General features: G+C 38.5%; 1 protein-coding gene across 2 annotated transcripts in view; it reads left to right on the top strand.

Annotated features, from left to right (window-relative positions):
• LOC149820046 (eukaryotic translation initiation factor 2 subunit beta-like) overlaps positions 1-16,541 on the top strand; it is a 31,646-nt gene that overhangs the window by 4,771 nt on the left and 10,334 nt on the right. For both annotated transcript variants that reach the window (XM_089983829.1, XM_089983830.1), the window contains exon 7: positions 10,344-10,489. In XM_089983829.1, coding sequence (XP_089839955.1) covers positions 10,344-10,489 — 146 coding nt within the window. The remainder of the gene's footprint in view (positions 1-10,343; positions 10,490-16,541) is intronic.

Here is a 16,541-nt window from a genome sequence, read left to right as displayed (position 1 = left end):
TCTTGCAAGAGCTTATTTCTTGCAAGAAAAAGTAAGAACCACAAAACAAGGCGACATGAGCATACAAGATTACTATAGTGCTCTAAATCCTTTGTGGGATGAATTGGCTCTTTTAGAGCCTAAATGGGTATCTATGGAGTATGTGGTTCTAAGACAAAAACAAATGGAACAAGATAGATTGTTTCAATTTTTATTTGGGCTTCGTCCCGAATTTGAACAAGTGAGATCCTCACTTCTCCATAGATCCACGTTTCCTCCCTTAGAAGAAGCTATTGCCGAGATTACTCAAGAAGAGACTAGGCATAGCATGGGTAAAAGCATAGAGGAAGTTCTTGCCGTATCTAAACCCGGCAATCATGTTAAAACATACAAACCACCTCATTTTGGTAAGCAAGGGAGTGGTGGAAGAAAAATGATTATATGTCACCATTGTTATGAGCCGGGACATATTAAACCCGTTTGCCCAAAGCTAAATGGGGCATTCAAGCCAAAGGTGGCTTCCGTTGAAGAATCCACCACCAAAGAAGATGACGGCAAGAACGGGGATCTCAAAGACACTCTTGGACAAATCTCCTTGGCTCTTCAACAAATCTTAAAGGTCACTTCTTCCACCTCCGGTGCCGCCATTGCCTCATCATCACCTCCCGGTACGTACTCTTGGATTTTAGATTCCGGAGCTTCTTTTCACATGACCCCTCATGAAAATGCATTAACCAATGTGCACACCAATTCAAAAATGTCTTGTGTCTCTACGGCCGATGGAACTTTTCTCAAAATAAATGGTGTTGGAACTCTTGATTCTAAAAATGTTCAAAATTTCCTTGTTCCAAAAGTTAGAATAGTTCCAAAATTAAATCTTAACCTCTTTTCCGTTTCTCAAATAGCCGACCATGGATGTGAAATATCTTTCTCATCCCAAGGGTGCTTTGTGCAGGATCTCCGGTCCGGGAAGCGGATTGGGCAATGCCATAGGAAGGGAGACCTTTATTTTATGGATAATTTAATGCTTCCAAATACCTCATTTTGTACTTATGTCCAAGACAAAAATATTGAAACTTGGCATAAAAGGCTTGGACATCCAAGTTACTCTAAAATGTATCTTTTTCCTTTTGGACACAAGTTTTGTAAAGAAAAAGATATCAATTGCAAAGATTGCATTTTTGGCAAAATGAAGTCTACTCCTTTTCCTATTAGATCCTTTGTGACAACAAGACCTTTTGAATTGGTGCATTCGGATGTTTGGGGGCCATCTCCGGTTCTATCTAAAGGTGGTTATTCATATTATGTTACTTTTATTGATGATTATACTAGATATGTATGGATTTATTTTCTTAACTTTAAATCGGAAGTTTTTAACTTCTTTAAAGAATTCCATGCAAAAATTCAAAATCAATTTCAAAGTCAAATATCCATTCTTAGATCCGATTCGGGTGGAGAATACTTATCAAATGATTTTCAAGCATATCTAAAACAACATGGCATTTGTCATCAAAAATCTTGCCCAAGAACTCCTCAACAAAACGGTCTAGCGGAAAGAAAACATAGGCATATTTTGGAAACCACTAGATCCTTACTCATTTCTAAAAATATTCCTAAAAATTTTTGGGCCGAAGCCGTGTTAACCTCCACCTATTTAATCAATAGGATGCCATCTTCAAAATTGAATAATATCTCTCCTTATGAAAAACTTTTTAATATGACACCCGACTACAATCGTCTTCGGATTTTTGGGTGTAAATGCTTTGTTCTTTTACATAAAAGAGATAAATTGTCACCTAAAGCAATAGAATGTGTATTTTTAGGATATGGTGAAAATCAAAAAGGCTATAGATGCTTTGATCATAAAAACAATAAGTTATTTGTCTCCAAAGATGTAACCTTTTTAGAAGATGAAAATGGATTTGACATATTGGAAAAATCAAATGAAATTGATTATATGTTTATCAATGATCTTTTAGAAGATTCAAATGATGACTCTTTGAGTCATCCGGACATTTTAGAAAATACTCATGATTCTCATGATGATGATGTATCATCAACTAATGGTGACAATCTCCAAGTATACACTCGGCGTGAGGAAGCCCAACCTATTAGTGCTTTAGAAAAATTCTTGCGGCTTAATGAACCCCTAGAAGAAACCTCCCTTAGGCGTTCGTCTAGAGAATCAATTCCACCTAATAGGTTTGTCTCATATGAAACTCTTTCACCTAAATATAGAGCTTGTCTAATAGCCTTGCATTCTTACTATGAACCCTCCCATTATAATCAAGCAAAACGTATACCTCATTGGGTTGAAGCAATGAAAGTTGAACTAGATGCTTTAAATAAAGCTAAAACTTGGGAAATAGTTCACCTTCCTCCAAATAAGAAAGCTATAGGATGTCGATGGGTCTACAAAGTCAAAACAAAAAGTGATGGTTCCCTAGAGCGCTATAAAGCTAGATTAGTTGCTAAGGGATACTCACAAGAATATGGCATCGATTATGAGGAGACTTTTGCTCCCGTGGCTCGCATGACAAGCGTTAGAACTTTAATTGCGGTAGCATCATCTAAGAAATGGCCTATATTTCAATTAGATGTTAAAAATGCCTTTCTTAATGGTCAGTTGAATGAAGAAGTATATATGGATCCTCCGCCGGGAATCAGTGTTAACCAAGGTCAAACCCTTCGGTTATTAAAAGCCTTATATGGTCTTAAACAAGCCCCTAAGGCTTGGTATGATAGATTTAGTGCTATCATGTTACAATTGGGATTTCGCTCATGTTATACTGACACTGCTCTTTTTGTTAAAAATGCAGGTAATAGTATCATCATCCTTCTGCTTTATGTTGATGATATGATCATCACTGGCAATGATGAAAGCAGTATTCTTAAAGTTAAAAATATGTTAAAACATAATTTTGATATGTCTGATCTGGGTTTTCTCAGGTACTTTCTTGGCATAGAAGTTGCATACTCTCCTCGAGGGTATATACTGTCACAGATGAAGCTTGCTGCAGACATATGTTCCAAATCTGGGATTTCAGATGATAAAAAGGTGGAGACTCCCGAGGTTATCAATGCTAAACTACGACTGGAGGATGGAGTTCTGCTGGACGATCCTACGCCCTACAGGCAACTCATAGGCTCCCTCACCTATCTGACTATCACCAGGCCCGATATTGCTCATGCTGTGCACTCTGCAAGCCAATTTCAGCATGCTCCTACATCTATGCATATGAGTGCTGTGCTCCGGATCATTCGATATATTAAAAATACTTTGACTAAAGGGCTATTCCTATCCTCAATCTCTTCCTTAGATTTACTAGCTTATACTGATGCTGACTGGGGAGGAAACCCAAATGATCGAATCTCAACTACTGACTTTTGTGTATTCCTAGGAGATTCGCTAATTGCTTGGAGGTGCAAGAAACAGCAGAAAGTCTCATTGTCTTCTACTGAAGCAGAATACAGGGCTATGGCAACCACTACAATGGAGCTGGTGTGGCTTCGAAGTCTTCTTCAAGATATGGGAGTCGAAATTACCGGGGCTTCGAAGCTTTGTTGCGACAACAAAAGTGCTATCTACATTGCCAGCAACCACACTTTCCATGAGAGGACGAAACATATTGAAATGGATTGTCATTATGTACGTGATGAATATCTTCGTGGGACAGTAACACTGCCATATGTCACTTCAGAATATCAACTTGCTGATTTCTTCACCAAAGCCCTGCCTGCTCCTCGCTTCTTGTTCCTCCTTGGCAAACTTTCGGTCATTCCCTCGTAAAGTTTGAGGGGGGGTGTTAAAACATATGTAATAATACCATAATACCTGATAGGGGTATTATGGTCATTTCACAAAGTACCCCATAGGGGTACTTATTTTGTTTCTCGTATTTCACTATTTTTTATTTTTCTTTTTATTTTTATTTTTGTATTTTTTGGATACCGAAAAGGGGCCCCACAATGGAGTCGTTGGGGCCCCCAACGGTCACATATGTGACCGTTGGGGGCTCCCAACGACTCTATTGGGAGCCCCTTTGGTCTCCTCTTCTTATAAATAGGGGGAACCCCCCATGTATGTAGTATTGCTCTTGAGAGCTCCTCTTCAATAATAGTGATATTATTTTTCATGCGTGTAGCCTTTTTATAAGGCTCTTTGTATATCCCTTAGTGGATTTCCTCTCTTGTGCTTGTTGCATTTGTCCGTGTGGGACATAGTGAATGCTTTAGCATTCTTGGTTTCTTCCGCTTATTTCATTACAGAATCATGTTGTACCTTTCAAGAGTTTTAAATGGATGACTTTTATTGGTTTGCCTGGGTATCTTTTGAAGTGTTAGGCCTACACGTTGAATTGGCAGTACGATTTATCAATTCATTACATGCTAGGCAGGCAAAGCCATTTCTGTGAGTGCAGTGTTAAAATATGATTGTACATATATATATATATATATATATATATATATATATATATTTATATTTAGATCATGCAGCTGTGGTTAGAGAATGGAGCATATGTTCACTTGGTTGTAGCCAATGTGCATCTACCAAATGGGAAGTTTTTATTTGTCGATAAACAAGGGGTGGCTAATTTAATGGATATGGAAAACATACACTAAGTGATGTATCATTGTGTTGATCTAAGGACTTAAGTTCTGCAAGCCACAATGTTGATCAGAAGAATTGTCTGCAGTCAGCTCCAGAATGGCAGCTTAATGAGTTCTGCTTGTTGTGTATCTCTCTGAAACAATCTTTTGCCTCATAGGATAAATTTCAGTTTAGCCAAACTTCTGGTTTTATACATCCAGATTCCCATTCATAAGGGAGCATACAGAGATACAGATTCAGCAATCTGCATGCCTGCAAGGGTGTTCCTAGATGATTTATGACTTTGAAGTTTCTGTCACAGGTTAGTCAGATAACAATTTTGATTTTTGAGACATGCTTTAATAGATGGAACTTTCCATTAAAATTAGTACAAAGCATATGTTTTCCTCATATGATTGGGGATGAGTGTCATAGTATAGTGTCTCGGAGTTGGCAGATTACCTGTAGAGGATGTCCGATGATTTGGGTCATGAAGCAGCTACAGGAAGTTGCTTACAACTTGCATCGGTGGAGTAGGAGGATGTTTGGGAATGTGGAGGATAGAGTGCAGATGTTAAGGGAAGAGATAGAAGGGCTCCAAGAAGGTGTAGTTAATGGGATTGAGGAGAATATATGCAAGGAGGCATAACTAAGGGAGGAACTCCTTCAAGTCTTCCAGGATGAGAAGGGTTATTGGAGGCAAAATGCTCGTGTTCAATGGCTCACAGGAGATGCGAACACGACCTACTGCCATGTGTCAGTAAAGGCGAGAAGGAATCGTAACATGATAAACCAGTTGGAACAAGGCAGGAGTTTTTTCAGCAGCTTTACGGACATTCAAGAGGCTTGTGCATAATACTTCAAGAATCTTTTAGCTAGAAGGTAAGCAGATGGGGAGATGCTATCAGACTTGGCAGCAGGGCCAAAAGTCTCAGAGGAGAACTTAAAGCTTTTAGCTCCGGTGGCTGAGGATGAGGTGAAATGGCCAGTTTTAATGCCAATGGTGATAAGGCTCTGGGGCCTGATGGGTTTCCTAGGTTAGGATGTAGTTGGGATGGATGTTAAGCGGGCCATTCAAGATTTCTTCATTAAGAAGAAGACAATACTTCGCACATCACATTGATTCCCAAGCAGGAGGGAGCCAAAACACTTACCAAATTCAGGCCCATCGCTTTATATAAGATTATATCTACGGTGATGGTCCAACAGATGAGGGGGATATTTTCTAGAGTAATCTCAAAGAATCAAGGCACATTTCTTCAAGGAAGGACGATTCAATAAAGTATTCTCTTGGCGCACGAGTTGGTTGATTCATTAGTTCATTATAATTCCTTTGCACCATGTTTGAAGGCAGATCTGGCTAAGGCTTGTGATCACATAGATTGGGTGTTTTTGAAGCATGCCTTGAAAATAGGTCTTTAGGGCAGGTTGTTGACAGTGCGAGGGGTCTTAGACAAGGGGACCCCATATCCCCCTATCTATTTCTAGTTGTGATGGAATGCTTAACTAGAAGACTAGGGGAGGCGGTTCAAAAGAGAGAGATTCAAGTTCCGATTTTTCCAAGGTATGGTCATGTGCCTCCCCTGTTGTTGTATGCTGATGATGCATAGTCAAGACCCAGGCTAGATCCATCATGAATATCAAGGCCGTCCTTGCTGAATTTGAGCCCATTTTGGATTACATGTGAACAAAGCGAAGTCGGTCATTATCCCCTTCAGCATATCCAATGAGGTTGTGGATAACAGTAAGAGAAGTTTGGGATGGGGAGTGGGAGAGTTACCAGTGCGGTATTTAGGATTGCCCCTATTTTATGAGCAACTGAAATTGGGCCATTGCGAGGAGCTCTTAGCAAAGCCAAGGAAAAGTGTGGAAGGATGAAAAGCCCCACATTTATCATATGCCTGTAGAGTGTGTTTGATTAAACACATGCTCACAAGCGTGGCCATGCATTGGGTGATGTTGTTTCAGATTCCAAAAACCTATCTCGAGGCCATTAAACACATCTTTTGCAATCTTCTATGGAACGACTTGGGCCCCAACAAACCATATACATTTGATCAAGTGGAAAGATTTATGCAAGCCAAAATTGGAAGGGGGTATAGGTCTGAAAAATCTGCTTGAGTTGAATAAAGCTTACATAGCGTACAATGCTTGGCAAGTGTTGCAGAGTGGGCAAGGCTCTCAAGGAAAAAATACCTCTCTAACAAGAGCTTTTAAACTATTAAGCAGCCTCGTTAGGGCTTGTGGGTGTGGAAAAGTTTGTTATGGGGTTGGAAGTTCATTGAAGATTAGGTGAGATAGAAGGTGGAAAATGGGAATGTGGTGAGCTTCTGGTCTAAACCAATGTTGTAAGTATCATATCGTTACCCATATCGGTCAGGCCCAAAATAAGATGCATATTGTATCGTAAAAACTCATAAATTTGTAATGAAAATTTTTAAAAATCAGAAAAAACTAGCAAAAATTCAAAAAAAATCATAACGCATGAAACAATGATGAATTGCACAAAATACAACCAGAAAATCACATATGAAGCATTTATGTCTCTACGAGCTGTATAAGACATCATCAAACATCAAGAATAATGCAAAATATTAAATATTTTGCAATTAAGAACATGCCACAATACTCATACTTTCATATTATATAAAAAAAATATTATGGTAATAGTTTCTCTCGATTTTCACTCATCACTTGAGTGGCCCATTGCCATGACAGATCATCTGATGTCATCTTTGTTGGAGTGTGGAGCTTGATTTCTACCTTGATATAATTCTTTAATTTTCGCGGACCCATCTTCATGATAAGTTAGCGAAGGGTTGCAGGGGGCAGTCTCCCTCAAGGCTAAATTTTTTTAGAGGGTAGCTTTGTAATTTTACTCATAATAAATATTTTGTACCTTAACCCACTTCTTTGAGTGACAAAATTGTGAAAATGCACTTTTATTTTAGCAAACCGCAAAAACTCTATCCCTTGCGCACGGATCAGCCCCCCAAATTGCTCTCATGAGTTATAGGTTGTGTGAATACCTCTCTAATGCCTTCTACACAAATGCGGCAGTTGGCCCTTAAGAGGTCTTTAAAAGCAAAACTGAAAAATTATGATTTAGCCATTTTTGAGTGTGTTGATCCTGTATCGTATGCTACACCCCATATCGTATGCTATGGTATGATAGGTCCTGTATTGTAGGATACATATGATATGCACTCGATACGAGTGCGTATCGTATTGATATTTTTTATAGTATTGTACCACACGTACAACATTGGTCTGAACCTTAGGCCCAATCAATTCTTATGAATGAGAACTCAGGAGAGAAAATGGAGATATCCAAAATCCGGTAGGCCGATCAGTCAGGCAGTGCATGGAGTTTTACCAAATGAACCCACAGCCACAAGAATTGTTGAAGTTGCCTAAGGGGGTGGAGGATTCTTTTCCCCTACTCAGCGATCACAAGGACAAATTGCTTTGGAAAGGGGAGTCGAGTGCTCCAACTAGAAGTGAAGTTTGGGAGGAAACTAGAGCAAGGTCCTACCTAGCAAAAATGCATTTGGTCCCATCGACAAGAGCCTCATAGACAGTATTTTTGGGCTATGCAAACAGAATCTTAACCCTAGACCGGATCCAAAGATTTGGAATCCCACTCCCCAACAAGTGATATATGTGCAACAGGGAGGAAGAGACGGTTCTTCGTGTCTTTTTCACATGTTCGGTGTCAGCAAATGTGTGGGAATGGATAGTTAGGAGATTTGACAAGAGAAGGGTTCTGCATCGACGTATGGAGTGGGAACTTAACTGGTGGTTTAATTAGAGATTCAGGATCGAATGGTTAGCTGAATGTTGTAGGCAAACATTTCATATAATAATCTGCAAGCTGTTGTGGATAAGAAATAGGATAGTAGATGATGAGTACAGATATTCAGTAAAAAGAGTCTGAAGGGGAGTCTGGGCAAGCTGCAAAGAAATTTTTCTGAAGCTTAGAAGGCCACCAGGTATAGAGAAGGAAGTCCGAGTTTGGATTAGATTTGGGGTGGTTCCGGGGATTGATTCATTATGTAATGCAGGAAAAAGGGCCCTCCACATAGCCTCAGGCAAGATAAGTTCTGCTACTCGGGTGGGTTTTTTTGTCTTTAGATCCAAGGAGGGAGAGATTGAGAGTGCTGAAGTTTTTTAGTAAACCTCTGATTCAGTTTTTCCTGAGAAACTGTTGCTGGCTAGGCTGGGAGATACTCTGTTACAGGAAGGTGAAGAAATTCTTCACTTCGTCCAACAAAGGATGGATAGGATGGATTAGAGCAGTGAGGGAGCAGGCGAAGAGCTCTGTCATAGATTCGTTTTGTCTAAAGGCAACCCCTGTACCATAGCCTACAAATTGCTGTCTTACGATTTTATTTTTGTCTGTTGGAAAGACAAACCCCCAGATAGTAGTTTTTGTTAATTCGGTTCCCTTATGGGGTGTATATTTTTGTAGCTGTATATTTTGAAGTAATGAATGGATGGGGGCCTATTCCCCCAGCTGAATCTTATTTGAAAAAACAAAAGGTTTTTTTGGTTGAGTCATTATGCAAAATTTGTATAGGTGTCCTCTTATTTAAGTATATTTGCGTTATCACTTTCGAACAATTTAATTGTAGTTTCATATTGTCACCACCGTGTTTTTTGTTGTGCTTGCTGTCATGGTTCACATTTTCATTTGCTTCATTGAATATGTGACAGCGGATACTGTAAAACGCTGGGTGAGATTAGCAATCTCACCCAGCATTTACAACCACAAACCCCACTCCTCTGTGGGTCCCTGATGCAGAGCAGTCGGTACCACGTGACCCTGGCACGGCCAGGGAACCCGACCCACCACTTGGAATGGATGATGGGATCCAGCAGCAGGATCCAACCACAGGTGAATTGACCCGATGCAGGAAGGTAATGCGCACCTACTCCAGAAGAGGGAAGGCCCGGCTCGACACCGATCCGATTCCAAATTGAAGTTGTCTTGGGTCCGGATCCGGACCTGAGACCCGGATCCAATGGCCATCTTTAAAAGCACTGTCTAAGGTTGCGTGAAGACACTTTTTGAAGAATACGGCAGCCTTTATTTTTTTTGTTTCAGCATTTGTTCCTTTTTCCTTTCAGTTGCTTATTACTGTTCAGAGTTTGTCTTTACTCTTCATTCATATTCAGCATATTGTTCATTTGACATTCGATTGAAAATAAATTCAAGCCTCACCATCGTGGTGGGCATTGCTATTCCTTGGGTCCTGTACACGACTGTGTGGGTCATGCCTTTCGCAGCTACGATCAAGAACCGTGAAGGTTGTATCAAAGAATCGTGCCTTCACCACCATCAGCAGGAACACTTGACGGCTGCATCAGTCCCTCTTGTACTGAGCTACAGTACAGTGGGGTGGGGTTTGTCATTTGTGGTTGTAACGCTGGGTGAGATTGCTAATCTCACCCAGCGTTTTACGGGATTCACTGTCTGACAATCTCACCCAGCGTTTTACAGGATTCACTGTCTGAATATGTCCATTGCCATCTTTATTTGCTACTTGTGCAACTTATGACTTTTAGTTGCACCGGATATCCTGGTTGAGACAGTATTGGTTAATTTCTATTAGACATTTGATATTATATGTTTAAGCATAGCTTTTTATTGTTGTCAATATATGTGTTCCTCTTTTTGTGGAGAGCATGTTATTGATTTTGCTTGCTACTACTTTTTGACGCTTTCACTTCATTAACTACATATGTAACTATTTAAATGCTATGTGTGCAGCTTCTGGATAGAGTCTTCAACACTTTACGTGAGAACAATCCAGAGCTTGCTGGAGATAGGCGTAGAACGGTGATGAGGCCACCACAGGTTCTTCGGGAGGGTACGAAAAAGACTGTTTTTGTGAACTTCATGGACCTTTGCAAAACGTAAGTGGTACCCTATGCAAAACACGTAGGAGGTTGGTGAAAGTTTCACTTCTGTCTAATGACATTATTTTCTTTTTCTTTCAGCAATATCTATGGCTTTTGAATATGTTTTGGGGTTTGACATGAATTCTTTTTTTCGGCGCTACAATAGGTTTTCGATAATTTCATGATTCTATCAGTCGTGCAATATGTTGCTATGTTTCAACCAACACCCCCTTAACTTCTCTGTGCTTTTGTTTTCCGAATATTGACAAAGTATCACATTTAAAAGTTCTTATATTATAAATCAACTGGACAGTGGAAAATTTTAAAGTATTATGACTAGTTATATAATATGTACAACCATGTGAAAACAAAATGAAGATGATCCTGTTCCATCAAGACATTTGCAAATATGGTCAAATTCCCATAGTAGCACTATCAATTGTTTGATCTAATTGCATTATGTGTCCAACATGTTCTCTATATGACACTTAGAATTGAGTCCAACCATGATTCTGATCCAGGTTTGATATGGTTTAAATGTTGCACATGGGTCTGCAATATGCATTTAATTCACTTCAGTATTAACCAGATCCAAGATCCAGGTTCAATCTAAATGTCCAAGTTTCTTAAAGCAATTCACATATAATCACATGAAGTACGTAGATCAATTCCCATTGACCATGTCCAGCATGAAACACATGTACATGCTTTTCAAATAAGTCAGGACATAGAGTCCATCTCAAACATAACATGTATTTATAAAGTTGCACATGACAAACAGGCCAAAATTTCATTCGTCCATTCTACTGTATTTTATACACTCATGCTTTTCAAGTAAATAAGACATACAAGTCTATAAAAAATGAAGGCATTCACATTCTTTTCTCAAACGAGCATAAACATGTCCATCTTAGGACCATTTATGCATTCTTATATTTATGTAAACATTAGGTCCATTCTTAAGACCAATTATACACTTTTGCATTTTTATCATATGGGAAATATGTCATTTCTCTCAATCTTTCCGTGTGTTTCACACACATTCATATCTATCAAGTCAACCGCATGACCTTATAATGTCTTTTTCATTTATATGTATACTTAATGTAATGGCACATATAAACATTAAAAATTCTATATGTCTACTTCTATATGTTTATGCACATGATAATTGTGATTCTACAAATCAAATACATTATTTCTTTTAATTATTTTAAACCTATATGGCATAATAGAGGGTATAGCCACCTAGAAACAACTATAGGATCATTTATTATTCTATGTATTTTATTTTTCTCTCCTATTCCTTAACTGAGTCTATTCTAGGCGGTCAATACTGCAATACAGTGATTGGGAGATGGATACAGAGTCCTTGTACCGGCTTATGTCTGCGAGAAATGAAATGGGGATCTTCGAAACACGAGCTTAGATTAACAAGAGCAAGTGTCAAGAATGACACTAAAGCATAACCCTTAAAAAGGGTATAACTGGAAACAAAATAAAAATAAAAATGTATTCTTTATTGATATGAAAAACCAATTGCTTAAGAAGCATTGGAGTAAAATACAAGAGGGGCTGCACCCCTTTATATACACAGCTGAAAGAGGACTCAATAGAGCTGTTGGGCACAGTCCAACAGCTCTATTAAGAGTTGTTGGACTGTGTCAGTCCAACAGCTCTATTGCTAGTCAAGTCTGGACAGGACTTGACTAGCAACAGTCATTCTAGTTCAAACTGAACTAGATGACATAAAGACAAAAAATAAAAAATAAAGGAAAAAAATTACAGAAAAGAAAGAAATGAAAAATGTATATATATATATATAATATAATATTATTATATATACATATATGTACAGTTTTACATTTTAACACTCCCCCTCAAACTTACGGTACAATGAGCGAAAGTTTGTCTAAGAGAAAGTGAAATCGGGGAGCAGCGAGAGGCTTTGTAAAGAAGTCTGCTAACTGATATTCTGAAGTGACATATGGCAGATCAATTATCCCGTGTAGATATTCCTCTCTGACGTAGTGACAATCCATTTCGATGTGTTTGGTGCGTTCGTGGAATGTTCTGTTACTGGCAATGTAGATCGCACTTTTGTTGTCACAACACATTTGTGAAGCCTTTGTTGCTTCAACTCCCATGTCAGCAAGCAGTCGTCGGAGCCAAACTACTTCCATGGTCGTGGTTGCCATGGCTCTGTATTCAGCTTCGGTGGATGAGAGAGATACCTTCTGCTGCTTTTTACACCTCCACGAGATTAATGATTCCCCTAAAAAGACACAAAAGCCAGTGGTTGAGTGTCTGTTATTGGGATCACCTCCCCAATCAGCATCAGTATATGCAATTAGATCAAGAGAAGAGGAGGAAGATAAGATAAGTCCTCGTGAAAGAGAGGACTTGATGTATCTGATAATACGCATGACTGCTCCCATATGAACAGAAGTAGGAGCATGTTGAAATTGACTTGCTGTATGAACAACATGTGCTATATCTGGTCTGGTAATGGATAGATAGGAAAGTGCCCCGACAAGCTGTCTGTAAGGAGTAGGGTCTGCAAGAAGTTCTCCATCATCAATCTTCATTTTAACATTAACAACTTCTGGAGTGTCGACTTTCTTATCATCAGTAATACCAGACCTGAAAACAATATCAAAAGCAAATTTAGTCTGAGATAATAAATATCCTCTAGGAGAATAAGCAACTTCAATGCCTAAAAAATATCTCAACAAGCCCAAATCAGTCATTTCAAAATGAGATTTAAGAAGTGTTTTGATTGTTTCAACTCCCTGTTTATCGCTTCCGGTGATGATCATATCATCCACATAGAGAAGAAGCACAATGATCCCTGCATCAGAATTCTTAATAAACAAAGCAGTGTCAGTTAAATAGAATTGAAAACCAATATCAATCATAACACGACTAAACCTATCATACCAAGCTTTTGGTGCTTGTTTAAGTCCATAAAGAGCTTTTTCTAAGCGAAGGACTTTACCCTTAGGAATACTTAGACCAGGAGGGGGTTCCATATATACTTCTTCAACTAGCTTTCCATTTAAAAAAGCATTTTTGACATCCATTTGAAAAATAGACCATTTTTTGATAGAAGCTAAGGCAATTAATGTTCGGACAGTAGTCATACGAGCCACCGGAGCAAAGGTTTCTTCATAATCAATCCCATATTCTTGGGCATAACCTTTGGCTACTAAACGGGCTTTATATCTTTCAAGAGTACCATCACTCTTGGTTTTAATTTTATAAACCCATCGACATCCTATAGTTTTCTTCCCTGGAGGAAGATCTTGAATATTCCATGTAGAAGCCTTTTCAAGTGCATCTAATTCAGCTTTCATGGCTTCTATCCATTTGATATCATTTTTTGCTTGAAAATATGTGGATGGTTCTTCATATGAGTGAATTAATGCAATAACTGCCCTATATGTGGGTGAGAAAGACTCGTATGATACAAACTTTCCTGGAGGCCTCGAGATTCGGGTTGATTGTCTAGTTGGAATGTTAGAATATTTCTCAAGTGCACATGGAGGATTAGACTCTTGTCGCCTGGAATATTGAATACTAGTATCTCTATGAACTTCTTCATTTTCAACATTAAGATCAATAATTCTTTGATCATCATCAAAGTTACAGTCAAGGTCATATTCATTAGATGTTGATGTTAGATCTAGCAAAAAGGAGTACTCAGTGACGTCTTTTAATTTTCTAAAATCAAAGAAGCTCTCCTTTTCAAGAAAGGAAACATTTCTAGACACATATAGTTTATTATTTTTGAAGTCAAAACATCTATAACCTTTCTGGTTTTCAGCATATCCTAAAAAGGCACAGGGAATCGCACGAGGGGAAAGTTTATCATTTTTGTCAGTAAATATGAAACATTTGCACCCAAATATTCTTAGTCTAGAGTAGTCTGGAGAAATGTTCATAAGTTTTTCAATGGGAGTGATATTTTGTAACGAAGAAGATGGCATCCTATTAATGAGATATGTGGCAGTTAAGGCAGCTTCTGCCCAAAAGTCTTTCGGGACTTGATTTGCTATTAATAAAGTCCTAGTGGTTTCTATAATATGGCGATGTTTTCGTTCTGCCAGTCCATTTTGTTGAGGTGTATAAGGACAAGATCTTTGATGTGTGATGCCATGCAATTTAAGATAATTTTGAAAATCTGTGGATAAGAACTCTCCCCCTGAATCTGTGCGAAAAATAGTAATATCATTTTGAAACTTGTTTTTAACCATATTATGAAAAGTTTGAAAGTATGAAAATACTTCAGACTTATGTTTGAGAAAGTACATCCATGTATGTCGGGAGAAATCATCGACAAAAATAACATAGTAAACAAATCCTCCTTTAGAAATTACTAGTGCAGGACCCCAAACATCCGAGTGTATTAATTCAAGTGGTCTTGAAGAGAAAAAGGTTCTGTTCTGAAATGGTAATCTTTTCATTTTGCCGAGAATACAATCTTTACAATCAAATGATTCAGAATTACAAAATTTCCCTAGATTTGGAAAATGTTGGATTTTGGCTATATGTGGGTGACCAAGTCTCTTATGCCACAGTTCCAACTCTATTTTTTGAATATTATAACAAAAAGCTTTCTTTGGCATTTCCAAAAAATCCATGTAATAGAGTCCTCCTTCTCTATGGCCTTCCCCAATCAGCTTGCCTGACTGGCGATCCTGTACCCAACAACCATGAGAAGAAAAAGAAATATTACACCCATAATCAGAAATTTGAGATACAGATAAAAGATTTAAATTTAATTTGGGAACATGTCTAATTTCTGGAATAAAAAAAAATTTTGTTTTATAAATTTTTTCAAAATTTCCTATTCCTTCTATTTCAAGAGAAGTCCCATAAGCAATAAAGACCTTTGACACACTTGTTTTATTTTTAACACATTTGGATAGACTTTGATTATTTGGGGTCATATGAAAAGATGCACCAGAGTCAAGAAGCCAAGAAATTTTACCTAGATCAGAAAAAGATGAGGCTGCTGCGCCGGTTGAAGCTTCAGATGAGGAAGAGACACCTTTGATGAGAGGCTGAAGAATCTCCATTAGTTGGGCCAGGGAAACTGGTGCATCCTGATCTTTAGGCTCCGATCCAGCAATTGCAGCTTTTTTTTCTCTCAGCTCCTTAAGTTTGGGACATTGTGGCCTGTAGTGTCCCGGTTCATGACAGTGATGACAAATAACTTTCTTCTTATCATAGTCACCATTTTGTCGGTTAAAGTGAGGAGGCCTATATGATCGAACATGATTCTCTGGTCTAGACACGGCTAAAACGGAATCATCTTCAATTTTTAAAGAACCTTTCCGGAGACGATTTTCTTCCATTGTTAACTCTTCAATAGTTTCAACAATAGAAGAAATTTTTCCCCGGTGAAGTAGGGCCGATTTAGTGGTTTCAAATTCCGGCCTTAATCCAGTGATAAACTGGTAAAAATGTTCGGCATCGAGTTGTTTCTGACGAAGCTCGATGTCTTCGGCACAATGCCACTTTGGTTCTAAAAGGGAAAGTTCTTCCCAAAGTTCGGACAACCAATTGTAATATTCACGAATAGTTTTGTCTCCTTGTGTCATCATTCGAACTTTTTCTTGGAGGTTGCACACGTGTGCAATATCTTTAAGGGAATACATATTCTTAAGGTATTCCCATGCTTTATCGGCATGATCAAATTTGGCAAGACTTGAGCATTTTTTAATGTCAACGCTATTGATAAGCCATGACATTATCTTCGCATGAGATATTCTCCATTCTTTCCATTTCTTCTCGTATGAGGCAATAACCTTGATTTTCTCTTCTTCCGATAGAGGGACCTCTTTATCTCCCTCCTTTTTAGTAAGAGATAGCTTAGGTTCCGAATCGGAACCATCCACAATCCCCCATAAGCCTTTTCCCCATATATGGTGCTTCATGATTGAAGCCCATGTTACATAGTTCGTATCGCTTAGTTTCATAGGCATGATGGTGACTTTATCATTGTCATCCATCGATTACAAGGAGAGAAAGAATAGGGATAGAAGAGAAACAAGGAAAATGA

This window comes from Nuphar pumila, chromosome 12 (genome assembly GCF_984573655.1).
Source record: "Nuphar pumila chromosome 12, dmNupPumi1.hap1.1, whole genome shotgun sequence".
Lineage (NCBI taxonomy): Eukaryota > Viridiplantae > Streptophyta > Magnoliopsida > Nymphaeales > Nymphaeaceae > Nuphar > Nuphar pumila.
Note: the sequence above shows the minus strand (reverse complement) of the source record. Positions and strands in the feature narration are given on the sequence as shown.